This window comes from Vanellus vanellus (assembly GCF_965231255.1).
Source record: "Vanellus vanellus genome assembly, chromosome: 10".
NCBI lineage: Eukaryota > Metazoa > Chordata > Aves > Charadriiformes > Charadriidae > Vanellus > Vanellus vanellus.
In genome coordinates this window covers 101173-125282 of record NC_138915.1, presented here as the reverse complement: position 1 = coordinate 125282, position 24110 = coordinate 101173, and the positions used below count along the sequence as shown (strand labels likewise).

At 59.2% G+C, this 24110-nt stretch overlaps 1 protein-coding gene across 2 annotated transcripts; it reads left to right on the top strand.

Moving 5' to 3' along the window:
- The first annotated feature begins 4069 nt into the window (after nucleotides 1-4069).
- On the top strand, nucleotides 4070-23191 carry PHKA1 (phosphorylase kinase regulatory subunit alpha 1). 2 transcript variants are annotated; one of them, XM_082488069.1, is made up of 33 exons: nucleotides 4070-4180; nucleotides 4354-4512; nucleotides 5012-5059; nucleotides 5613-5781; nucleotides 6156-6238; nucleotides 6447-6527; nucleotides 6959-7057; nucleotides 7172-7318; nucleotides 7632-7685; nucleotides 9278-9400; nucleotides 9517-9612; nucleotides 10271-10378; nucleotides 10582-10660; nucleotides 11113-11247; nucleotides 12314-12423; nucleotides 13090-13234; nucleotides 14147-14225; nucleotides 14643-14722; nucleotides 16771-16947; nucleotides 17353-17447; nucleotides 17652-17791; nucleotides 17939-18095; nucleotides 18240-18319; nucleotides 18517-18595; nucleotides 18681-18810; nucleotides 19182-19283; nucleotides 19660-19775; nucleotides 20127-20165; nucleotides 21274-21318; nucleotides 21565-21735; nucleotides 22281-22334; nucleotides 22468-22668; nucleotides 22935-23191. In XM_082488069.1, the coding sequence occupies exons 1-33, from the start codon at nucleotides 4103-4105 to the stop codon at nucleotides 23106-23108; spliced, it is 3633 nt and encodes a 1210-aa protein (XP_082344195.1). In that variant the 5' UTR covers nucleotides 4070-4102; the 3' UTR covers nucleotides 23109-23191. The 2 variants fall into 2 exon arrangements, with proteins under 2 accessions (XP_082344195.1, XP_082344196.1); XM_082488070.1 differs by having other exon boundaries at nucleotides 14643-14818.
- The last annotated feature ends 919 nt before the right edge of the window (nucleotides 23192-24110 follow it).

Here is a 24110-nt window from a genome sequence, read left to right as displayed (position 1 = left end):
CTCCTGCTGCGTGCAGGGGGTAAATCCTGGCTGGTTCAAGCAGGAACTAGGAGAAGAGGCTCCCCCAGAGCACAGATCCTCCCTGGGGCAGGGGGGACCATGTGTGGCTGCAGGTAGCTGCCTTGGTGGGGCTGGTGACAAGAGATGCCCCACATCCCCAGGGGACCACGGTGGGGCAATGGGCTTGGTTGCCCTGGGCTGTCTGTCACGGTGGCCAAAGCATTTATTTGGCTGCCAGGGCTATTTTGGGAAGGTGTCTGCAGGCAAACCTGCCTGTTCCTGGGTGCGATGCCCTGCGTTTGCAAGGCTGGAGCAAAGTTCCCCTTCTCTGAGCAGCGAGGCATGGGCTGGCAGCTGTAATCCTTGTCCCCAGTGCTCGGTGGCACTGCCAGCTGCGTACTGCCTCTGCATCCTCGGCTCACGGGTCTTGCGTCTCGCTTGGCCTTCAGCCCCATCTGTTCTTGCTGGCCCAAGCTCCGTGGGGATGTTTCAGCACTTCTTTCCTGCTGTGGGCGTTTGCTGTGGGGTGGGGTGCTGCCAGTCCCCATCCCTTCCCCTACCCTCCAGCCCCAAAGTTTCTCCGCCATCCTGGCAGAGTGAGAAGCTGCACAGCTCCTCTCCTGCCCCTCGCCCCCTTTTGGCCACACCTTGGCCACATCCTGGCCACCTCCAGCTGGGAGGCTGTGGGGAGGGGAACGTCTCCTGCTTTTTTCGAAGCTCAGGGACTTGACCCCAGGGGGAAGATTTTCCCTTGTCAATCATTAAGCGTGTGGTGTTGACTCACCCGGGGAAGTGATGATGAAAGGCATGGGAGCTGGGCACGCACCCAGCCCTGGGCGCTGCTGGATGCCAGTGCTGCCCCTGGCAGGGACCCGCACCTCAGCCCGCTGTGGGCACCCCTCGGCCCTGCTGGGTGCCTGGAGATGGGTGGGCACTGGGGTTTGTCTGTCCCAGCCCTGTGTCCTCGTGTGCACTGTGCCGGTGGGCTTTTGTGCCTGGTGGGCTGGACCCCTTCCTGGGGTAGCCCCAGGCGCCGAGGGGCTGCCCCAGCAGCGTGATCTCCTCTGCACTGGTGACGGGGCAGGTCCTGCCAAAGCGACAGAGGAGCAGCAGTTCAGGGAAAGAGCTGCTGTCCCCGGCTGACCCCGGCACTGTGCCTGCGTCAGCGCCGGGGCTGCCAGGGCAGAGCTGGCTGGAGGGTGTAGGGCCCCCAGCCACTTCAGGGGTGGCTCTTCCTGCGGGTCCCACAACTGTGTGAACCCCTCGGGCACTGCCTGGCACCCCTTCAGCGCCTGCCCTGTGGGGACCACCAGGAGCCCCAACTTTGGGGACATGCCCCCACCCTGCGCTCTGGCAGGGGTCTTGCCTGTGGGGCTGCTGCCTGAGCTGGGGGCTGCACCGCTCCCCCGCTCTCCCCCAAGCCAGACAGCGCATCCTTGCCCCCTCGTGCCCTGCTCCCAGCCCCTTCTCCTGCCCCAAACCCCGCTCTGGGGCTTTGGTCTCTCTACACCGGTCCCCATTCCTGCCCCTCCTGTTGCCCATCCCAAGCGGGCGCTGCCACCTCTCATGTCCCATCCTCTGGGGTGACACCAGGCAGGGAGGGGATGACCTGCCTCACATGCCCCAGCAGCGTCGGGGTAAATTGGGGGCAGGCACGGCACGGGGGCACCGGGTGTGGAGCTCACCCAGCTGTGGGGCACAGCTGCCCCCCGGGCACCCTGCCAGGGGCTGTAGCTGGAGGCAGACGGTGATGCCCTGGCGCCGGGTGCCTTGTGGATGCCCCGTGGATGCCCTGCAGAGGCGCTGGCAGCCCCCAGCCAGGGTGTGTGGGGGTGACATGGGGCTGTCCCGCTGCCTGGGGCCACTCAAATATTTGTGCAGGGCTATGACCGGGGAGGAGCAGTGCCCAGCAGAGGCACCGGACGGCTGGAGTCGGCAGCACCATGGCAGCCTCAGCCCCTGTCGCGCCGGGTACCAGCCGAGCTGGCAGGGCCAGCGGGGTCCTCCCTGCCCCCCCTGGCACTGCCACCAGCCTGGCGCTGTTCCTCTCCCTCCTCTTGCTTCTCCCCAGCTCCCTCCAGGTGGGTCCGGGCACGGGGGACAGGCGCCGGGGGCTGGGGGGCTCGGGAACCCCCTCCCTGCCCCGTCCGCCCCTCTGGGTGCTGCAGGAACCCCGGGGGGCGGGGGGGCAGGCGGCCCCCCGGCTGCCCCGCATGACACCCTTCTGGAGGATGGTGGGCAGCAGACCCCCGGGTGCCCACTGCCGGCACAGCCTCGAGTGCATCACCAGGGCCTGCAGGTGAGCGGGGAACCCTGCCCGTCTCCCGCAGCACCCCCTGCCCAGCCCAGCCTGCGTCCCTGGAACCCCACGCCTATCTCCATCCCCACAGTGTCTCCAGCCCTGGGACCCCCCCCAGTGTACCCCAGTGTCCCCAGCCACGGGGCCCTACAAGCACCCCAAGCCCACCAGCCTCCTCGGCTTTGGGAGTGTTCCACCCTGGGACCCCCCACCTCTACACCACTCCCCACTGCCCTCAGCCCCGGGGTCTCCTGGGCACCCCAGTCCTGCTGTCCCCCAGCCCCAGTGCCCCCAGCCTAGGCACCCCCCCGTGGCCTGGCCCCAGCAGATCCCAGCTTTGCCCCCCGCCCCGGGTGCCCCCAGCCCGGGGATGCCCCCCCCGCCCCAGGGACCCTCGCCCAGTGCTCATGGCTGCTCTGCCCCGCAGGGCCGGGCGCTGTGCCCCACCGCCGTATGAGTGCTGACAGCCACACGCCACCCCAGGAAAGCCCACCCTGCGCTGGGACCACTGGAGCCGGGGCTGTGCCCTGCGCTCACTGCCACGATTGGACTCCTCAGGGAAGGACTGTGTCCCCGAGACCCCTGGGGCAACACTGTGCTCAGCTGCTCTGTGCAGGCAATAAACCTGCTGCCCCCTGCCTGCGTCCAGCAGCTCCCTGCCCCTGGGCGAGGACAGGGCACACGGATGCCAGGGCCACCCGCACTCTCGTCCCACGGGTGCTGAGTCCCCCACGGCACCCGCTTGGCCCAAACAGGTCCCCAGGGTGAGGGGGTCCCTGGGAGCCCACTGCACCTGCGCACTGCCGGGGAGGGGGTTGTGTGTGCAAGCGTTTGTGCACATGCACATGTCTGCCTGCGTCTATGCATGTGGGTATATGTGTATATATGTGCCTATGCATGTGCGCACGTGTGCGTGAATATGGTAATGTATGTGCATGGGAAGTGTATGTGCGTGCGTGTGTGTGTGTCTGTGCACGTATGGGTGCGCAGGTGAGTGTAGGTGTGGGTATCTATATGTGTGTACTCGTGTGAATGTACATATGTGTGCACATGCATGTATTCCGGTCTCTGTATGTCTATACTCTGTAGGTACATGTGTCTGTGTGTCTGTCTGTAGGTGCACACTGGTACACGTGTTTGTCCCTACACCTACACGTATGTCTGTGTGTCCGTCCATAGGTGCAAATCCGGTATGCGTGTCTGTGTGTCTGACTGTAGGTGCACACCAGTACGCGTGTCTGTCATTACACCCGCATGCCAGTCCATGTGTCCGTCCATAGGTGCACACTGGCACACATGTCCGTCCCTGCACTTGCACGCGTGTCCGTGTATCTGCCCGCACGTGCACTTCGGTATGCGTGTCCATCCTTGCACCCACACGCGTGTCCGTGTGTCTGCCCACAGATGCACATCGGTACGCGTGTCCGTCCCTGCATCCGCACGCGCGTCCGTGTGTCCGCCCGCAGCGCTGCGCGGCCGCCACCCGCCAGGGGGCGTTGCCCGCCGCCCCTCCCCCGCCCGTGGCCGCCATGGCGGCGGGTCCTGGCCGCTTGGTAGTGAGCGCCCCGCGGGCCGCCGCCGCCGCCGCGGTCGGAGATCGCGGGGCAGCGTGGACAGGGAGGCCGCTCCGGAGGTATCGCGGTGCTCGAGGCAGCGCTGCGGGCGGCGGCGAGCGGGCGGCGCCGCGGGGGGGGGAGGGGCTGGGGCCCTGGCAGGACCCGGGGCGGGGCGGTCCCCTCCCCTCCCCTCCCCTCCGTGCCGGCGCCCGCCGTGTCGGTGCCGGTGTTGTTCTCTGCCGCCGCCATGCGCAGCCGGAGCAATTCGGGTGTGCGGCTGGACGGCTACGGGCGGCTGGTGCAGCAGACCATCCTCCGGCACCAGGTGCGGGGCCTGCCCGCGGGGCTGGGGGGGGTCGGGATCCGCTTCACGGCGGGCCCCGGTGCGCCCCGCCGGGCCCTGGGCCTGGGGAGCCGCCGGGCGGCCCTGCGCGCCGCGTCAGGCGGAGTTAACGGGGGAAGGGGGCCGCGGCCCCTCGGTGTGTCCCCCCTGCGCAGGACGCGGTGACGGGGCTGCTCCCCGCCAGCGACGACCACCGGGATGCCTGGGTCCGGGACAACGTCTACAGCATCCTGGCCGTCTGGGGGCTCGGCCTGGCCTACCGCAAGAACGCCGACCGCGACGAGGACAAGGCCAAGGCCTACGAGCTGGAGCAGGTAGGAGGCAGCGGGCGGGAGGGAGGGCCTGCGCCTGTCCGGTGGTACCGGGGAGCCGGCCGTCGCCTCCCGGGTGGTTTGCTTTTGGCACGGCCCAGCTGCGGGGCCGAAAGGCGATGGGAGGCTGTGCAGCGAGGACGGGGACAGGGCTGTCCCCAGGCGCGGGGGGCAATAGGAAGGGATGTCGGAGCCTTCTCTTCCCAGAGCCCAGGCGGAGGGTGATGTGGGGACGCAGCCCTTCTCCCGGGGGCTGGGGAGCTGCATGCTGCAGCCGTGCCCTCCCTCCCCTTGCACAGCACAGCAGCTTGGCCTTGCTGGCAGGCCAAGAAATCTCCTTCCCTCTGCTGTCACCTAGGGAGTAGGGGCCATGGAAATGTGAGCAGGGGCTCCGGTTACAGATGCCGGAGCCCTGCAAAGGTCAGTGGCCAGCTGATATCCTGAGTCAGGGCTTCTCCTGGCTGCTTGGGGATTAACAAGGCTGTTTTCCTTGTTCCTGCAGAGTGTGGTGAAGCTGATGCGGGGACTGCTTCAGTGCATGATGAGACAGGTAGGGTCTGGGGAGTGCCTCTGAGAATCGAGTGATCTCCTCAAAGCCCAGCTCTGCCACAAAGACTGTCGGTCCCAGTTGTGCCAGCTCTCCCCAGCCTTCCCTGAAGAGCAGAGCGAAGGCCCCCTTCCACTGAGTCTTGAAATAAGCTCTGACTTGGCATCTGTCCCTGGTGTCATGGAAGTCCCACTGCTGCGGGCTCGTGGCCAGTGGAGCCTTTGCCAGCTGCTCCCTGTCTTGTGGTCTGGCTGACACTGGGACTCCACAGCTCTTTTCCCTGAGGGTATTTGTGTTGACCCTTTTCTCTCCGCACAGTTCAACTGTGGCTGTGGGCCCTACACAGCTGCAGCTTTGCGGTAGGGTGGCACGTGAGCCTGCGCTCACTGCCTTGCTGCATGGAGAGGCTCAGCCAGGGGGCTGTAGGTTTTTTGCCCTGCCAGGCACGGCTCCATGTGCTGGGCTAAAAGCATGGGGCAGCCCTTGGCTCTGGGGCTGCCAGACCTCTCTGGAGACAGGGTTTGATGAACTCCTGCATCTCCTTGTCCTTCTCAAGGTGGACAAAGTGGAGGCATTCAAGTACAGCCAGAGCACCAGGGACTGCCTGCATGCCAAGTACAACACCCGCACCTGTGCCACCGTGGTGGGGGACCATGAGTGGGGTCACCTACAGATGGATGCCACCTCCCTCTACCTGCTCATGCTGGCACAAATGACAGCCTCAGGTGACGCTGTTGGGGAATGCCATTTCAGCTTTGAGTGTGCTGATCTCCAGGGCTCTCTACGTTTTCAGTTTGGGTCCAGCTTCCTGGGTGCCAGGCTGCTGCGATGGCCTCCCTCACCTCTCTGTTTTTTATGCTCACGGCACCCAAAGTGGATTTGCACCCCTTGATGTCTGTCTCTCTAAGGGCACCCGTTTGCCTGAAGCCCCAGAGCTGCCGTAGGGGGATGGGATTGGGGATGGGAGCCAGCCAGGACACGGCTCCCGTGGGGCAGGCGTGCAGTGAGGAGGAGGGGTCTGGGCTGGGTTACTGCAGCCCCTTCCTAGGGCTGCCTGTGGGCTTGGAGCGACTAATGTGAATTCCTCCCCCTGCTGCAGGCCTCCACATAATTCACAGCCTGGATGAAGTCAACTTTATCCAGAACCTAGTGTTCTACATTGAAGCAGCCTACAAAACCGCGGTGGGTAGCCCGTGCTAGGGAAGGGGAGAGTGCCCTGGGGGTGCAGGTGGTGGGCTGGTGTCTAGGGGCAGCTGTGGGCCTCTCCTGAGTGCTGGTGGGCAGAGCCCCATGCCAGCTGCTGGAAGCACCACCAATGGGTGGGATTTGAAGGCTTTATGGGTGTGCTATGAACCACTCCCAGCTCCAACGTGCCGCTGCCTCTGTGCAGGACTTCGGGATATGGGAACGTGGGGACAAGACGAACCAGGGCATCACCGAGTTGAATGCTAGCTCTGTCGGCATGGCCAAGGTGAGCTGGGAAGAGGTGCTGGGCAGGTGCTGGGGAGCACCAGTGGCCCGTGCTGCTTTTTTACAGGGGTGGCTGGGCATGTTGAACTACTGAGACTCGGTGCCCCATGCAGTGATAGGTTCCTGGGGAGGAAGACCTTTCTCCTTGTGTGCTGGGATAAAATTGTGCCCCTCTTGCCTGAGTTTTGCCTGAACTGGGAGAGAGAAATTAATTGGGGCATGTGGCAGAAATGTCTAGGGCCCTGTTGATGTCTGGCTACCTGTGGCTTTGGAAATATGGTCACATCCTGACCGGGGTGCTCTGCAGCCACAGTTTAAATTTATTTAAATTCGGGCAACGTGTTACACAGACGGACTGGCACAGGGTGAGAGCTCTTAGAGATGAGCAGTGTGGTGGAGGACTTGCTGCTTTGGGTCTCGCCCTGCTTGCAGGCTGCCCTGGAGGCACTGGATGAGTTGGATCTCTTTGGAGCAAAGGGAGGCCCGCAGTCGGTGATACGGGTGTTGTCGGATGAGGTGCAGCACTGCCAGGTGAGACCCCCACGGGTTTTGCACCATTGCAGGATGAACTGTGATCTGCTGGGGTTGCAGTGTGAATGATGCCCAGCCTGGCAACCTAACCACCCCTCCTTCCACTTCGCACAGTCCATCCTCCACTCGATGCTGCCCAGGGCCTCCACATCCAAGGAGGTGGATGCCAGTGTGCTCTCTGTCATCTCCTACCCAGCGTTTGCTGTGGAGGACAGTGAGCTGGTGGAAATCACCAAGCAAGAGATCATCACAAAGCTGCAGGTGAGCGGCTCTGCCCTTGTCTCGCCCTTCCCGGGAGACAGCTGCAGTCCAAACTGTTGTAGCCCTTTTCTCCCCAAAAACTTATTCGGGGACGGGGTGCTGGGGCATGCCCTCCAGTCTCTGCGACCTGTGGCAGGGGTGTACAAAGAAACAGTCCTCTGTGCTGCGGCCTTAGGCTGTGATCATGGTGCCTGAGCAGGTGAGCAAGTGAGAGGGTATTTGGCTGGAGGAGACACCCCCCTATGCTTCTGCATTGAAGGTATAAAGTATCTCACACTGACTCCTGCTCAGCACCTCTTTCCCTCCCTTCCAGGGGCGCTACGGCTGCTGCCGCTTCCTCCGGGATGGATACAGGACCCCCAAAGAGGTAAGTGTCCCCAGCTCAGCCACCTGCCAGAACTTGAGTGCCAAGTGGCAGCTGCCCTGGGTTGCATTTGCAGCTTCCCAGGTGCAGTGCAAAGGCTGAGGTGGGGAGCACTGGGAAGATGAGAGCCCTGAGTAGCCCCAGGCATTGTCACGGGTCTGGGCAAGGCTTCCAAAGATGCCAGAGCCTATTGCAGAGGTGGTATGTCCCACCCATGCCCATAGCAGATGGACAGAGGCTGGCTCTGCCTGCATCTTGGGACCTGGTAGTGGTGTGTATCTCTTACGCTGGGGGAAGATGGTACCGCTGCCCCATGTGGGAGCCCTGCCAAGGTGGGCACTTTTACTGGCTTACTGGCCTGAGTGAGGGCTGGAGGCCTGTGGAGGTGACTGTGCGGTGCTTCTCCCTGACAGCCTCGGCTCTGCAGCAACACTGGAAGTCACAAAGCTGCTTCTGCCTCTCGCAGGAGAGCAGGCAGCTTGTGTACTACCACACTTTGCTCTCAGTGGAGCAAGGGGAGACTTTCCTCTGCTGCTTTGGGGAGGGAAAACAGGAAAATTTTATAAGCAGTAGTCACATTTGATCAGCACAGAACCAGGAAATAGTACTTGGAGGCTCTTAAATCGTGGGGCTGTTGGGCCCATAACTTGGTGGGGCTCCTTTGGGCATGATTGCCTCTAAATGCTTCTCCTCTGCTGTGCCTCTTCAGACCTGACCATAATAGGCAGAGTGTGTGGCTGCCTCTCTCCAGAGCCAGAGAAGAGCAGCAGCATCTTCAGTCTGACTTTCCCAGTGCTCATGAGTTTTGCCAGCGTGCAAAGCCAGGGATTACTTCTGAGGAGCTGCAAGGCATGGGAAGGGCAGTGTTGCCTGCAGAGGCACTGCAGCTGGCTGCAGTCAAATGGGAGTTTGGGAGCTTGTGGCTGGTGTACAGGCACTGTAGAAAACATCTGCTCCCTGCTGTCCTCTCTGCCTGAGAGTCTGCTAAGGCCAGCTCTCTCCCTTCTCTGTAGCAAACAGAGTTAAAGCAGTTAGCAGGGAGGGTCGAGCATAGGTCCCTTGGGGCACTAGACCATGTACATCTGGGATGGGAGGATTCAGCGAAGGCAGCTCTCCATCCTGGCCACATCCCTCGTGTCAGGCTCGCAGTTGCACCAAATGGCAGGAGGGACCCTGCTCTCTGGCCCTGTGGCCCAAGCCCTTGCACTCAGCTGGGCCAGCCTGGCGATGCTTGAGGAGGCAGGCGCTGAGGGGCTGGGGCAGAGCAGGCAAGGTGATGGGGACGCAGGTGTCCCCAGTGCAGCAAGGGGGACTTGTACAAGGCTCTGGGGTGCTCTCCTGGGGACTGGGTAGACTCCTTTTGCACAGAAAGGGTGAATCCCTTCAGCTTCAGTGCAGGGGGCTTGGGAGGGGATGTCTGATGGAAAGGACACAGACTGGAAGTGAAACTGCTTTTTGGCTCTGTCTCAGCCACCATCTGCAGAGGAGGACTGGGAGGGGATTTGAGGCTGGGGTCTTGGGGGGAGGAGGAGCCCTGTCAGTTTGAGGGGATCCTGCCACCCACCACCTGCCTTGCTGTCACACCCTCCCTGCAGGACCCCAACCGCCTCTACTACGAACCTGCTGAGCTGAAGCTGTTTGAGAACATCGAGTGCGAGTGGCCACTCTTCTGGGCATACTTGATCATTGATGGGATTTTCAGCGGAAACATGGAGCAGGTAAGGGAGGCAGGACCTGCCAGGCTGGTGGAAAGGAGTCCCTGGCAAGGGAGGTGTCGGGGGGAAGGATGCAGGGAGCCATGACCAGGGTCACATCCTGTCTCATCTCTTCTCAGGTGCAGGAGTACCGGGAAGCTCTTGAGGGGGTTCTCATCAAGGGGAAGAATGGGGTGCACCTGGTGCCAGAGCTGTACAGCGTCCCGCCGGATAAGGTGAGTGGTCCCGGGCTATGGTGGGAGTGGGAATGTCTCATTACCAGATGTTTTAACTGCTCATTAACCCAAATCGTTAATAAAGCAGCATATGTAGTGCATGGAAACCCTGTTTAGAAAAAAAAAAAGCGTGGATTGGAGCTGTTATAAAACCACGTTGGGTAAATAAACTGCTTTTTTTACCCAAAGCATTTCCTGCCCCCATACACAAGGGTGCTTTGCTGACAGTCTGCTGGCCTGGAGTTAGAATCCTCTGAGAGCTCAGGACACGTGGACCTGGGCTGAGGAGGTTGTGCTGAGCTCCCATTCAGTGGTCAGGGTGTTTGTGTGGGCCTGGGCTGAGAGCAATGACTCCTGGTGCCCAGGTGGTACAGGAGAGATGCTCTCCCCACCAGCATCCAAGAGCATCTCCCCTGTGCTCCTGGGGCATGTCAGTCGTTCCTGTGGGACAGCCTATGTTGGGAGCACAAACACGGTCTGAGCAGCTGATCTATTGTCTAAGGAGGAATGTAGCCAGGATGTTTTGGACACTGTGGCAAATGCTTTTGTAGCTCTTGTTTTAAGCCTTAAACTGCTGGACTTCAAAATGCAATGATGATGCTTCCTTTAGCATCTTGTGTCTGTGCATCCCTCCCTGACCTCCTGGCTTGTATTCCAGGTGGATGAGGAATACAGGAACCCCCACACTGTGGACAGGATACCCATGGGCAAGCTGCCGCTCATGTGGGGGCAGTCCCTCTACATCCTGGGCTGCCTGATGGCTGAGGTATGGTCACCCCTGGTGATGGGGAGGGTTGTGGGGCCAGGCTCTGAGCTCTGAAAGAGCAAATGCTGCCACCCTGCGCCACCTACCATGGGGAAGTTGTTACCTCCATCCCCCAGGACCTCTTAAAGGGGCGTTGTTCATAGGCATCACCCATTCTACCCTGCCCATGAAACATTCATCTCCTCATACCTCTTTTTCCTCAGGGGTTTCTAGCTCCTGGTGAAATAGATCCCCTCAACCGCCGGTTTGCGACCGTCCCCAAGCCTGATGTGGTGGTCCAAGGTGAGGGAGAGGGACCAGTCTCAAACACTTGTGCCTGGCAGGTCTGAGGACTCTGCCCATGTGGAATTCATGGGGGTGGCTCGGGGGTGGCTCTGCTTGCTGGTTGACTGCTGGTGCAGCCAGATCTCAGCCCTGGCAAAGTGGGTATAAGATGGGGTGCAAGTCCTTCCACTCCACCCTGTGTTACCCCAGAGGAATATCATCTGCTACAGCCTTCTCCACAGAGAGCTTGAAAACTGTCCTGTCCTCCTGCTGCTCAGCAGGGAAGACTTGGGTGTAGACAGTGTTTGAAGGAGCAAGGCAGACCTTTGTAGTGGGAACTGGTTCCCAGAGGGACCCCAGACAGCTGCCTCTGCATGATGTGGCACCTTGTATGTGTCCACAAAGGCCAGGGGCGGTGCTGTTACACCCTTGTGTCCCTGTGTACTGAGCCTGCCCTCCTCTCTCCACAGTGTGCATCCTAGCAGAGACAGAAGGGATCAAGGCTGTCCTGAAGAAGGAGGACATCGATGTGGAGACTGTAGCAGAGGTCTACCCCATCAGAGTGCAGCCTGCTCGCATCCTCAGCCACATCTATGCCCGGCTGGGTGAGCTGGGTTCCATGCTTCTGCAGCAAAGGGGATGCAGAAGGGTGTGTCCTGTCTCCTGGCAATCCTCCTCAGAGATGCTGATGTCCTGCCCCACTACTGTCTGCCTGGCTGATGAGGGCTCTGCCACCCATTCCTGGGCCTGGTAAAGCTACTCCTGCACAAGGGGAACTGAGGTGGCAGGCAGTGCTCTTCAGGGTGATTCTGAAAAGGATAAAGCTTTGGCACTGCAGTTTCACAGTCGCCCTAGGGACAGGCAGAGGCTCTGATCCATATAGCGCGGACCTGGTGTGGGCAGGAGCCAGCTTTTATTCCTGTACCCAGATTTCAGTGGGGGAGGCAACCCAGACCCCAGTCTGGCACTCCCTGGCTGAGAGAGCCTGTAGCTCAGGTGGGGTGGCTGTTGTTGGAAGGTTGGCAGGGCTGAGTGTGAGGGGAGGGCGTGCTCCAGAGCTCTGCACACTCTTTCTCTGACGCTGCAACCCCTTGGGCATGGGGCTTGTTGTGCAGGAGCTGGAGACCCAGCCCGGGCCAAAGGAGAAACCTGATCCACCGTAGGCTGCACGCGCTGGCTAATTTAAGCCACCAAAAGGCCAAGTGCGATATGGGCAAAGGGAGCAGGGGAGTAGCCTGGCAGCTACCAGGGCTGACATGACCAAGGGACAATGCTGCTTCTGCTGCACCATCCTGGGCTCTGGGAGTAATCCAGGAGCAATGGGAGCGCTGATAAGGCTGTCATCTTTGGGGGGCCAGCCCTGTGCAGGGGTGAGTCACTGGCCCTGCCCCATCCCTAGAGACCTGGAGGTGTGGCATACTGCAGAGGTCAGGACAGGCTGTATGTCCCTGTTTCAGCAAGAGTCCCTGGGGACAGCCTGGGTGTCCCTAGCCCCCTGGGCAGGGCTGGGGGACAGATTATCACTGGGTACAGACACAGGGTTCTGGGGTACCCCGACCATAAACCAGCCTTTCCCTGCTGCCTGGTAGCACAGGGGCCTGTCTCTGTCTGTTGCTGCATCCCTTTCTGTAAGAAGGCTTGCACTAAAACCTCCTCTTCCTGCCCCTGTAGGCCGCAACAAGCAGATGTGCCTGACAGGTCGGCCCTACCGGCACATGGGCGTCCTTGGGACATCCAAGCTCTACAAAATCAGGAAGAACATCTTTACCTTTACCCCACAGGTAAGTGGCATTGCATGGGCCCATTCCCAGCTGTCATACAATCTGGAACCGGGCAGGACGTTTCTCCACTGGCTGAATGCTCAAGTTATTCTTAGGGGTGGCTCAAGACCCTCTGAACAGCCTGGGAGGGCAGGGCAGCCCCAGCTCCGTGGCATGAAGCAGCAAAGTTGGTGGTCCTGGCTGTGTGTGTGCTGGGAGGAGATAGTTTCAGCCTTCTGATGATCAGTGTTGGGTGAAGATGTCTTTGCTTACCATGACAAAGACACCAGGAGGAGGCTGATGGCAGGACAGGGATCCCTCTGTCCAGCATGGCGCAGGGACGAGCAGGGTTGTGAGCCTGGCACTGTGGGAAGTGGGGAAGTGCGTGTTTTCTTGGAATAGGCACAGCATGGACCAGCTGTGCGGGTCCTGAGTGGTGCTGCTGCTGTAGTGTTATCTCCTTGTAGTTGTTGGTGGCTGGTACCTGCCCTGGGGGCTGAGGGTCCCTTGCTAGACTGTACTGGTGCATACCAGGTGAGATGGGATGAGCTGTCGGTGGAAAGGAGCGTCTCCCCTTGGCGCACCGTGTGGCTGGCCTCACTGAGCGCCTGTGGGAAGATGTGGGTGGCACCAAAGGGACCTGGTGGTTGTGGGAAGGGCCACTCAAGTCTCCTGCTGTCCTCACAGTTCATAGACCAGCAGCAGTTCTACCTGGCTCTCGACAACAAGATGATTGTGGAGATGCTGAGGACGGACCTCTCGTACCTCTGCAGCCGCTGGAGGATGACTGGGCGGCCAACTATCACCTTCCCTGTCTCCCACACCATGCTTGGTATGGATCCTCCGGCCTCACAAGGCATTTGGCTAGAGCAGCCCTGGAAAGCAGCCTCTGAGGGAGGAAGGGGGTGGGCAGATGTGGAACTGTACTGTTAATGGGGACATGGCGGGGCTGGAACAGCCAGTACCGTCCTGTAAAGACCTTACCACTCAAAGGAGCCGCACTGAGTTGGCGGCTAGTGGGGCTGCCTGCCAAGCACTAGTGCTTGCAGCTCAAGGGATGTTTGCTGGCATGGAGGTGGTTCAGTCTCCAGGCAGCTAGGCTTGTTGGGAGGCCTTTTGGGAGCAGGACTGAAAGAAAAATCCCCCTGTAAAAGTGTTCCTGGGGCTCTTTCTGCATCTTGACTCTTCACAAAGACTACCCACCTGCTAAAGGATTTCCTAGACAACAGAGAGGGAAGAACAGCAAACCAGAAGGAGCAGAGAGCTGTGCAATGCACAGAGCAAAACCAGCTTCTCTGGAGCTGCACAGAGTTTCCCTATGAGCCTGGTGCAGGGAAGGGACTCTGTTGCTTTCAGGCCTGTTTGGGTCTCCTTGTGCACTTGAAAACCCCTTAGTGTCTTAAGTGTGCCCTTTGCTGTGGTGTCTTCTGCCCCTGACAGCAGCACTGCTCCACTGCCTCGCGTGAAAGCCAAGGACAGAGCAGGGAGCTGTTTGGGTCCTGCTGTCTGGTACTGTCAGCTTCAGCCCAAGGTGAAATCCCGGGAGCCTGGGGTGCATCTTGGCCTAGCTTTAATGGAATTCAGCCTGCACAGTCCTGAATTTCCTTTTTAGGGTGGTGGTTTTGGTGCCACAGCCTGGCTGTGCACCCCAAAGCAGGGGTCTGGCTGACGCCATAGTGCTTTACCTTTTGGGAGTCTGTTTGAGCAGGAGAGCCTGACTGCCTGTGTCTCTGTTCCCCACCAGATGAAACTGGCAGCAGTGTGCACCCCACGGTGCTGGCAACGCTGCGGAAGCTGCAGGATGGATATTTTGGTGGCGCAAGGTGAGTGCAGCTTCCTGGGGTGTAGGAGGAGAGAGGGCTGGTGGCCTCTGAGAGCCTGGTTGTGAGGGTACCTGCTGGTCCTGAGCATCAGCTGTTGGGGAACAAGCTGTGGAGGATACATTGGGGTGTGCTAGGCTGTAAGCACACCCTGGGGCTACAGTCCCAACAGAGGAGATGCAAGAGAGGCTATATCTCTTCATGCCATTAAACTTATGGCTGCAGGATCCCTCTAATAGCTTTTGGACAGCCCTTCCACGCCCACCTGTGGCTGGAGGAGCTGCAGGCAGCTAAAGCAGGCACTGGGGCATGTGTACACTCCTTGGCGAGTGCGTCTCAGCCTGCCTTGGATCCAGGAGGCAAAGCCAACTGTATTGCCTCCCCCTTCCTCTCTGTGTGACCTCCCCTCCTCTCGCCCAGGATCCAGACGGGTAAGTTGTCGGAGTTCCTGACAACGTCGTGCCGAACGCACCTCAGCTTTATGGACCCTGGGCCAGAGGGTAAGGTCTTTACCAAGAGTTACGAGCTCAGCATTGACAGCTTTGAGGAGCTAGACGCCGAGGAGTGGCTGCATGGCTTGCAGATAGCAGAGGATGGTAAGGGGGAACAGGCCAGTTGCTTCTGTGGCGTGGCAAATGCCAAACTCACCCATAAACCTGTAACATCCAACCTCCCTGCCAGTGTCCGCCACTGGGTTCTTCACACACTTGGGTTTTCACCATGTTTCTGTTCCCATCTGACCCTCCATCAATTAACCTTGTCTGGGTGACACTCATGGTGACATCAGTGGGGTGGGACAGGGGCAAATGATGCAGCTGTTGTAACCTCCTCGCAGGAGGGGTTTCCCCGCCAGACAGGGCTGAGGCCGGTGGACATGGCCATGGAGAGCACGGAGGACGCTCTGGAATGAGCTGCTCTGACCTTCGTAGGCTGTTGTGTGGGGAAGAGACAAAGGCTCGGCAACCTGCTTCCACTTGGGAGATTTGGCTGAGGATCTTTGGTGCACAAGTGTTGGTGCAGAGAGTGATGGTACAGTGCCTGAGATGGTGGGGAAGAGCTACCATGTCCCCAAGCAATCTCCAAGTGTTGTTTTCGTGAAGTCTTTCACCGTCCCTGGGCAAAGCTGCTCCAGTGGGTGCCAAATTGAGACCTTCCTGCTGTGGATAGGGTGCCTGAGAGGGCCTTGGCCCATAACAGCGTGACAGACCCACCTTGTCCTGAGACCATGGTGGGGTGCAAGTTTTGCTGCTCCCCTTGCAAGAAGGTCTGGGTATGTTTTCCTTCAGCATGACCTAGTGTTGGTCATCTTCCCAGCCTTCCCATCGGTCTGCTCTGCCTCTGCTGCTGTAGCCAATGTTTGCACTACTGTGACTCTGAATACTTATTTCTCTTGCCCTCCTCTTGCTTTGCCTGCAGTCTCCTTGCAGGCTGCATCTGGGCTTCCTCAAGGTGTCTGCTTCCCCCTGGCCCTAATGGGAGACAGGGTCTGCCTGGCCTCTCTACAGCAGCTAGAAAATGCCAAATTTTAAGTTTTACCTTTGGTCAGCTGCTGCAGCCAGGCAGGAAGATGTTCTCAAGCCTGATGTCTGGAGGACTCCTCCAGCGAAGCCTTCAGATACTGGCACAAGACATCCCCACCAGGTATGGAAGGGGATGCCATGCTGTCGGCCTCAGCTGCGGTCTGCAGCTCACCTCCTGGGGCCAACACCACAGGGCTTGTCTGCCAGCTGGAGAGCAGCAAGGCTTTGCCCTGGCAAACTGGCTGGAAGTGCATCAACAGCTCTGTGTTGTATTGCCTTGCCACAGGGCATCTCCTGCCCGGGGCATCCCCCTCACTGCTGAGCAGTGCTGTTATCTCCCAGGTGGGCAGAGATGTCTCTGACCACCATCCCCCGTGAGCAGTTAACGAGTGGTGGCTCTGGCACTCCTGATGTAGCTTTGGGAGCAATGGGAGCTGCTGGAGGCTGGGCAAAGAGCAAGGAAGGAGCTATAACTCCTCCTCTAACTACTCATTAAAAACAACTGGTAATTTCTAATTAGAAATAACTGTTGCAGAACCCACCCTGCCTTGCTCCCATGCTGGACTCCTGCTTGGATGGGGCCCTTACTGTGCTGGGGTGCTCCTAAGTGGTGTCTGCTTGGACAGGCTGCCCCTGGCTGTGCCTTCCCTACCCCAGAGGGACAGAGTACTGTGGGGTTTGAGCAGACCCCACTGTCCTTGCGCAGGCTTGGAACAGACACGCTACAGCCCCATTGCTTCCTTTGTCCAGGTGGGACTTGCAGGGAGCCCTAGTTTGGCCCCAGCTTGCAACCAGTGTCCCAGGCAGTGGAGTAGTGCAGGAACAGGGGTGCCGCAGCTGCCATGCTTTGTGAGCCCAGCTGCTGGCTCTGTCTGTCCATCTGGCTGCCGGCAGTAGCCCCACATTGTTGCTTTGTGCAGCCAGCAAAGCTTTGCCCTTGCCAAGGCACAGCTGGGGGGGCTCTCCAGGGTCTGGGGGTGCCCTGGATCAAAGCAGCTGAACCCCTCCGCTTCTGCCTCCCCTTCCAGCGGACACCTACGACGAGGTTGCTCAGTACTTGGACCACCTGCTGCAGCACACAGCTCCCCAGTCGAACCTCCCTCCCACCACCCAGCGGGGAGGGCTGAGCCGTTTCCGGGCTGCAGTCCACACCACCCGCGACCTCATGTCCCTGGCGTCCAAGGCCAAGGACCTTCATGTCCAGAGTGAGTAACTCCAGCACCCTCAGCACCTTCGCTCAAGCCTGGGGGTGAGGCTGAGGTGCTTTGGGAGGTCTCCCAGCTGTGCGATGCTGGGGGCCCCAGGGGAGTGTGCCATGGACTGCAGAGCACCCCAGCCTTTGCCTGGGCAAAGGCACATTATGTCCGTCATGTTAGTCCTGGCCAAGGAATATCTTGGAGTTGGTGCCTGAGCAGTCATCATGGAAACTGCTGGACAATAAGGGATGTCAACTCCCCATGACGTTCCTCTAACTGGGGGGCAGATGCTGCTTCTCCTACAGCCGTCTTTGCAGGGATTGCTGGGGGAGCAGTGTCAGATGTGAGGTCATTTGGGGCACAGAAGTGGTGGTTGGCGTTAAGAATTGTGCACCAGCCTTGGCTTTCTTTTAGATGTTGGGATGTATGTCCCCAGCAAGATCTTCCAGGCATCCCAGCAGTCAGTTAAGCTGTTGAGTTCACCCCACCAGCACGATGTGGATGGCAAGGTGAGCCCTATCCCTCCCACATTGGCCAAGCAGTGCCATCCTTTAAGCTGGAGCCAGAGGGTCCTTGCAGGGATGCATGGAGAAGGCTTGGTGTTTGGTGAGGGGGAATATCTACGGGTGAATGGCCCTGGCTCCATAACCAGACCGCACTTGGTGCACAGTGTTGGTGACGCTAACCAGGAGCACGGGTCTCCCTTCCCCCAGAGCCACACACTCTATGCAGAGATGAACCTGCCCCGTGATGAGTATGGCAATGTGGACTGCAAGGCACTGGTGGACCAGCTGCGCCTCTGCCCCACGCTCCAGGAGCAAGCAGACATCCTCTACATGCTCCACATCCTCAAGTACGATGACCTCCAAGTCCTGCTGGCTCACTGAGCAGAGAGAGACGGTGCAGCTGTGCATGCGTCCCAACCCACAAATCCTGGGGGCTGCCAGGGAGCTGCCGCGGGGCAAATTGCTGGCTAGAACCAGCATCTCCTTTACTGCAGGGGGCCCGATTGGCACACGGGGCTTGATAGCGAGCCTGGCCCCACTGTCAAGGAACTCCTCACTGAGCTGTATGTGCGTGTGGGGGACACACGCCAGTGGGCGCTGATCCGCTACATCTCTGGCATCCTCAAGAAGAAGGTGGAAGCTCTGGACGAGGTAACAACTGTGCGCCCGGCCTCTAGCAGGCTGAGAGAGGCAGTGGAGTGGGCAGCCAAACTGTAGCTGCATCAGCACTGCTTTGTCTGAGGCCCCAAACCCTGAGCTGTTGCTGATGACTGGGGTGACCCTTCCTGTCCTCAGGCCTGCACTGACCTCCTGTCTCACCAGAAGCACTTGACAGTGGGGCTGCCCCCAGAGCCACGTGAGAAGACAATCTCTGCGTGAGTATGGCACCTCTCCCTCCCCACACATGCTGTGCTGGGGCTGGATGTGAGCCCGCTCCTTTGGAGTCCGTGGGCAGGAGCAGCTCTGGGTGGCTGTCCCCAGGCTGTATCTCTCCTCTCTGGGCTGTACAGACAAAGAGGGATGCAGGGCTGGCTCTGCCTCTCACCTTCTCTGCCATTCATTCCCTCCCCAGCCCAATTCCCTATGAGGAGCTCGTTCGCCTCATTGATGAAGCCAGTGAGAAGAACCTCAGTGTGTCCATCCTCACCCAGGTGAGGGACTAGGGTGGCAGGGACCCCACAGCTGGGTGTATGCCTTGCCGAGCAGCAGTGGGGTGATCTGCCTCTTTCCCTGCAGGAGATCATGGTGTACTTGGCCATGTACATGCGCACACAGCCTGCACTCTTTGCTGAGATGTTCCGCATCCGCATTGGGCTCATCATCCAGGTGATGGCAACGGAGCTGGCGCACTCCTTGCGCTGCTCAGGTACATGCAGCGGGGACGGTACCCTGGCTGGGGTGGGTGCTTGGGGCCCTGTCAGCCAGGAAGGAGAAGTGGTGTTAAAAATGGGCAGCTCAGCGCCAGGATGAGACCCCGCATGAAAGTGCAGGGGTCTGCAGCTGGGACTGTTCTTGGGCAGCACAGGCAGGTGATTTCACTGCAGTCTCTATTCAGGCACGTGTTGGGCTGTTACGGGGAAGAGTCCCTGTTGTAGGCAGCACCTGGATTTAGCATATGTCCTTGGAGGCTGAGCTCCTGTACCAGTGCTTCCCCTGCTAACAGAGTGGGGTGCAGGGTAGAAATGTCCCAGGCGGACTGTGAAGTGGGATACAACATCCCAATTCTGTTCTCTCCAGCTGGAGAAGCCACCGAGAACCTGATGAATCTCAGCCCATCAGACATGAAGAGCCTCCTTTACCACATTCTCTCCGGCAAGGAGTTTGGGGTGGAAAGGAGCGGTGAGTCTCAGCAGGGTTGTGAGAGCATCTCTGGGCAAAGCTGGGTCCTGGTGCAGAGCGTGGCAAGCTCCAGGTGTTCCCACCTGTGGGGGTTGTCCCTGTCCTCCTGCGTGTTCAGCACAGCTGCTTCTGCAGTGGTCCAGCGAGAAGCGGTGCTCTTCAGCAGGGTGGTGCTGAGCCAATTTCCAGGGATCGAGCCCAAGTCCTGTGGCTACTGGGGCTTTGCTTATTTCGGCGCTTGGCCCAAACTCATGGATGGCTGGTGCTGGTTGGGATAGAGGGCAAGGGTGTGCAGAGGTACCAGTGCCCGAGCAGGGACAAGGGGCATCTATGCCCTGAGCCACGGTACCCACTCTAGACCTCTCTTCCCCTCCAGTGCGATCGGTCGATTCATCGCTCACCACCGCTGTCTCCATCTGTGAGGTTGGGGCTGTCGGGGCCACCAAGCCTGAGCGTGCTGGCATTGTCAGGCTGAAAAGTGAGATCAAACAGGTGAGGGCAGGTGGTGCAGGCTTCTCCTGCCAGGTTTTGTGGGTGACAAGCAGCTACAGGACAGGCAGGATTGATGGGACAGCAGGAGGGAGCTCGCTCCTGGGCTTTAGAGAGCTTACAGTTGCTTCCAGAAGCTCCTTTGGGTTCCAGTCCTGCCTTGGGGGGAGAATTGGGCTAAATCTGTTAGTGGGGGTGGGGGTTGCTCTGGAAGTGTGATATGGGCGGGGAGGAGCACAGGGGTGCTTGAGATGGTGCAGGGGTGGGGAGGACCACACAGTGTCCCAGGTATGGCTGGTGTCCTGGTGAGCCTCTTCCAGCAGCAGAAACTTCCATTTCCTTCTTCTCTTGCAGCAATTGGATAAACGTAGGCAGTCTCTGACTGGGAGTAAGGTGAAGCAACTCTGGTCCTCCTGCAGCCTTAGCTTTTATCCCTCACGCCACACACCAGGGCAGCTTCCAAGCATGCATGAGTTCATGAGCTTTCCTAAGCAAACCTGCTGAGCGAGCTGCTGCAGCAATTAGCTGGCTTCCCCTCTCTGCAGGCTCAGGGTTGCTCTGTTCAGGATGGGGGAAGGAGGCTGGCTCCATGGAAAGAGGTTGGCATTGCCTAACATGCTGTGATGGCCCAGGACTGGCACTGCCCCACAGCCTTCAGGGAGCCCCCCTCTGAGTAGGACCAGCCATGTTTGAACTGGTTGGGAGGAAGGCTTTTCTAAGCTGTGGGGTGTATTGGCATTACAGGCAGCTGGGAGCTGTGCTCTGTAGCTGCTATGGCTGAATAGATCCCATTATACCCACAAAAACTTGCAGAGTGGGATGGCATGATGTTTCCAGTGCCATGACCAGCAGTAGCCCTGTCGGGCAGTTCACTGGTAATTGCTGGATCCTGCCTGTAACCTCTCCAGCTATTTCTTCTGTGGGGGAAGAGGTTCCTGCCCAGCTACAAATGACAAGGACCTCCTCTGGTGCTTGGTGTGTGTCCAGGAGGAGTCCTGAGCTCTAGGAGGGGTCCTGTCCTCAAAGAGATGGAGCCTGTGGAGACCAGGCTGATGCAGCAGGTTTGGCCAACCTGCTGCAGTGTGAAACCTAGCATCACAGAGGGACCACGTATGTGGTGAGGAGGTTGTCCACAGGCCATGACCTTGCTGCTGGCCCTCCAGTCTGCCTGAGACTAAATCCCTGCCTGTGCTAGCAGCCAACAGAGCAATAGCAGCCCTGCTCCTGTGTGCTGACTGGCACGAGCCCGCTGCTGCTGCAGCACTGGCATGTGGGGGCCCCACAGCTGCTCCGTGCCCTGGCACAGTCCTTCCCCTCTGATGCGAATGTGAGAATTTCCACAGCTTGCCTTTCAAAACTATCTCTCAATCTCCAGCTAACTGCAGCCCCTGGGATAACTGCCCTGTGACCTGAGCTTGGTCTGTGCTGCTGTTGCTCTGCTTGCCGTGGCAGCTGCCCTGCTCTGGCACAGTCTGATTTTGTCTCTCCCTTTTTCCTTCAGCCCCTCAGTTTACAGTCCGGGGATGCTGACCTGAAGTCCTTTCTGGTAACCTGTGTTTGTTGGCTGCATGAAAGGGGTCTGTCCTGTTTGTGGCTGCAGAAAGGAGCTGTGCTCCGGGGGGTGCTGCAGTGAGCTGGGGCTGTAGGGTGGGCTTTGCCTGGGGCAGGGGGTGGCAGGTCTGTCCTGGGAGCCAGGCTGGGTGAGCACAAACACTTGGGCAGCAGCAGGCTGTGTTCTTGTGGGGTATTTAACTTTGCAGACATCTCTGTTGTCCTTGTTTTGTCTGCCCAGTCTGCTGGGCACTCAGAGCTGCTGGGCAAGGGCTCCTTTTCAAGCATGCTGGAAGATCAGGGCAGTAAGGACAGCCGTCAGGGCCAGTGGCAGCGGAGACGGCGGCTGGATGGGGCCCTCAACCGTGTCCCTGTGGGCTTCTACCAGAAGGTCTGGAAGGTCCTGCAGAAGGTGAGCTGGACGGCCTGTTGGCTCCTCTCCGTGCATGTGAGCCTGTGGTCCCAGGCACCAGCCTTGCCAGGGGGACTTGGGCATCTGGGGCTGGTCCCAGACATTGTGTAGATACAGGCTTCATGGACAAGGCCTGCAACTGGCCCTGGAAAGCTGGGGAAGAACTGGAGCTGCCTTGTAGGCACATAGGACCTACCTCATACTGTGCTGACCATTGCAGAGCGGGGCGAGGTCTGCTCAGGCGCTTTATGCATTAGCCAGGCAGGGGCAGGGCTGGAGCCAGAGCTGAAGCAACTCTGGGCACAGCTCATCCTTGGTGTGGTAAGGCAAGGAGCAGAGCCCTGTGCTGTGTGCAGGAGGGCTCTGGCTGATGCCAAACTGGCGGGAAAGGAGTGATGCTGTGCAACGAGTCAGGAGGTGGAGCTGGGGGGTGCAGGCAGTATGCATCAGTGCTCAAGTGGGAGTGAGCTGATAGGATGGACCTATGTGTCTTAGCACAGTGCTTCTCCAGGCCATAACCACGGTTGCCCCTTCTTGTTCTGCAGTGCCATGGCCTCTCCGTGGAGGGCTTTGTTCTCCCCTCTTCAACGACCAGAGAGGTAGGAGGTTTATGTGAAGGGGAAACAGGGCAGGTGGGTTGGTGTTGGGTTGCCCTGGGTGAGTGCCCAGCATAGCTCAGGACTTGTGCTGGCAATATGGCTCTCTAGTGCGTTTCTTTCTCCCACCTCACAGATGACTCCAGGAGAAATCAAGTTTGCTGTGCACGTGGAGTCAGTCCTCAACCGCGTGCCCCAGCCAGAGTACAGGCAGCTGCTGGTGGAGGCTATCTTAGTGCTCACCATGCTGGTGGACATGGAGGTGCACACCATCGGCAGCATCATAGCTGTGGAAAAGATCTTGCAGATAGCCAACGACCTCTTCTATGAGGAGCAGGTAGGGGCCAGGCCTCACGTAGGGGCCACAGTCTGCACCCAGGGCTGCTGGCTGCGTTCCCCACAGCTACACAGGGTCCACCCACCTGGAGCATCCTGCCTGTTGTCCCCATCGTGTTCATTGGGCACAGCAAAGATGTAGTGTCCTCCTCCCACTGGTCACACACCCATGTGTCACACTGCAAGTCCAACGGAGGATGCTTGGGGTAGAAGCTGGTGAGGGGGCTGCCCTTATTCCTAATGCTGCCTTTCTCCTTCCCTGTCCAGAAAGCCCTGGGTGCTGACGAGCAGATGCTGGAGAGGGATCCTGCAACAGGCATCTGCAGCCTGCTGTACGACAGTGCACCGAGTGGTCGGTTCGGCACCATGACCTACCTGTCCAAGTCGGTGGCCATGTATGTGTACGACTTTCTGCCCACCGACGGCTGCTCCATGCAGTAGCTCTCACAGCTCCTCTCCCCAGCTCACAGATGCTGCAGGAGGATTGTTTCACACAGCTTTTAAAGATGGGCATTAGGCTAGTTTGCAGGCAGCCTGCGTGGCCATCTCTCTTCCCAGTCCTGGCCTCTTGGTGGGTGAGCGGTTCTCCTGAGAAGCTCCGCAGGAGGCACTGCATGCAGCCTGTGGAGCAAGGGCTGGAGCAAGGGCTGGCAGGGAAAGGCTGAGCTTTGAAGCCCGCTTGTGTTAGAAGTGTCTGCCTGCATGGTTCCTGCTGGGCCATCACCCCCGGGGAGCCTTTGAGGGAGATGGAAAGGGCCCACCTCACCAGGTGTGTGTGCTTGCCACTGCAGCGCTCCCTGGCCAGCTCATGCTCTCCCTGCCTCCAGCAGATTTGAGGTTTTTAACCTGTTCTGTGCTGCTTTTTATTCCAAATCCACAGGGTTTATGCTAATGTAGGCTGGAGCTCTTGCTCTTCCTGCTGCTAATGGAAAAGCTTTTTAGAGGAATAGGGAATGCTGCCTGCACCTCTCCCCCAGCACTCCCAAAATCGAAACAGTCCAACCCAACCACAGCTGTGCTGCTTGGAAGTAGGCAGCCCAATCATGCCTCCTTCAGGGGTCCTGTGTGCACAGCTGGTGCAGCTGTGGGAGCCAGGAGCATCCCAAGGTGGTAACAGATAACAGTTACCACCAAGCTGTGAGGACAGGGCTTCTGGCTGGCTGAGGGATGCCAGTGGCCAGCCCCTGTGTGCCATCTGCTCTGTCCCTGGCAGTGTTGCTAATGGTTAAATCGCAGGTTCCCAAGTTGATACCTGCCCTGTGAAGCAGCTCTGAGCTGGCTGCTTGTCTCGGAGTTAGCTGTGCCATCACAGATGTGCTCTTAACACTCAGCTCTGGTTTCTGCCCCAGCTCCCACAGCCTTACACAGGAGAGGGGGGGTGACTTCAGAGTGGGTCCTAGGTCTGCTCTGTCCTGCAGGCCAAACCCCACGTAGGATAATGCG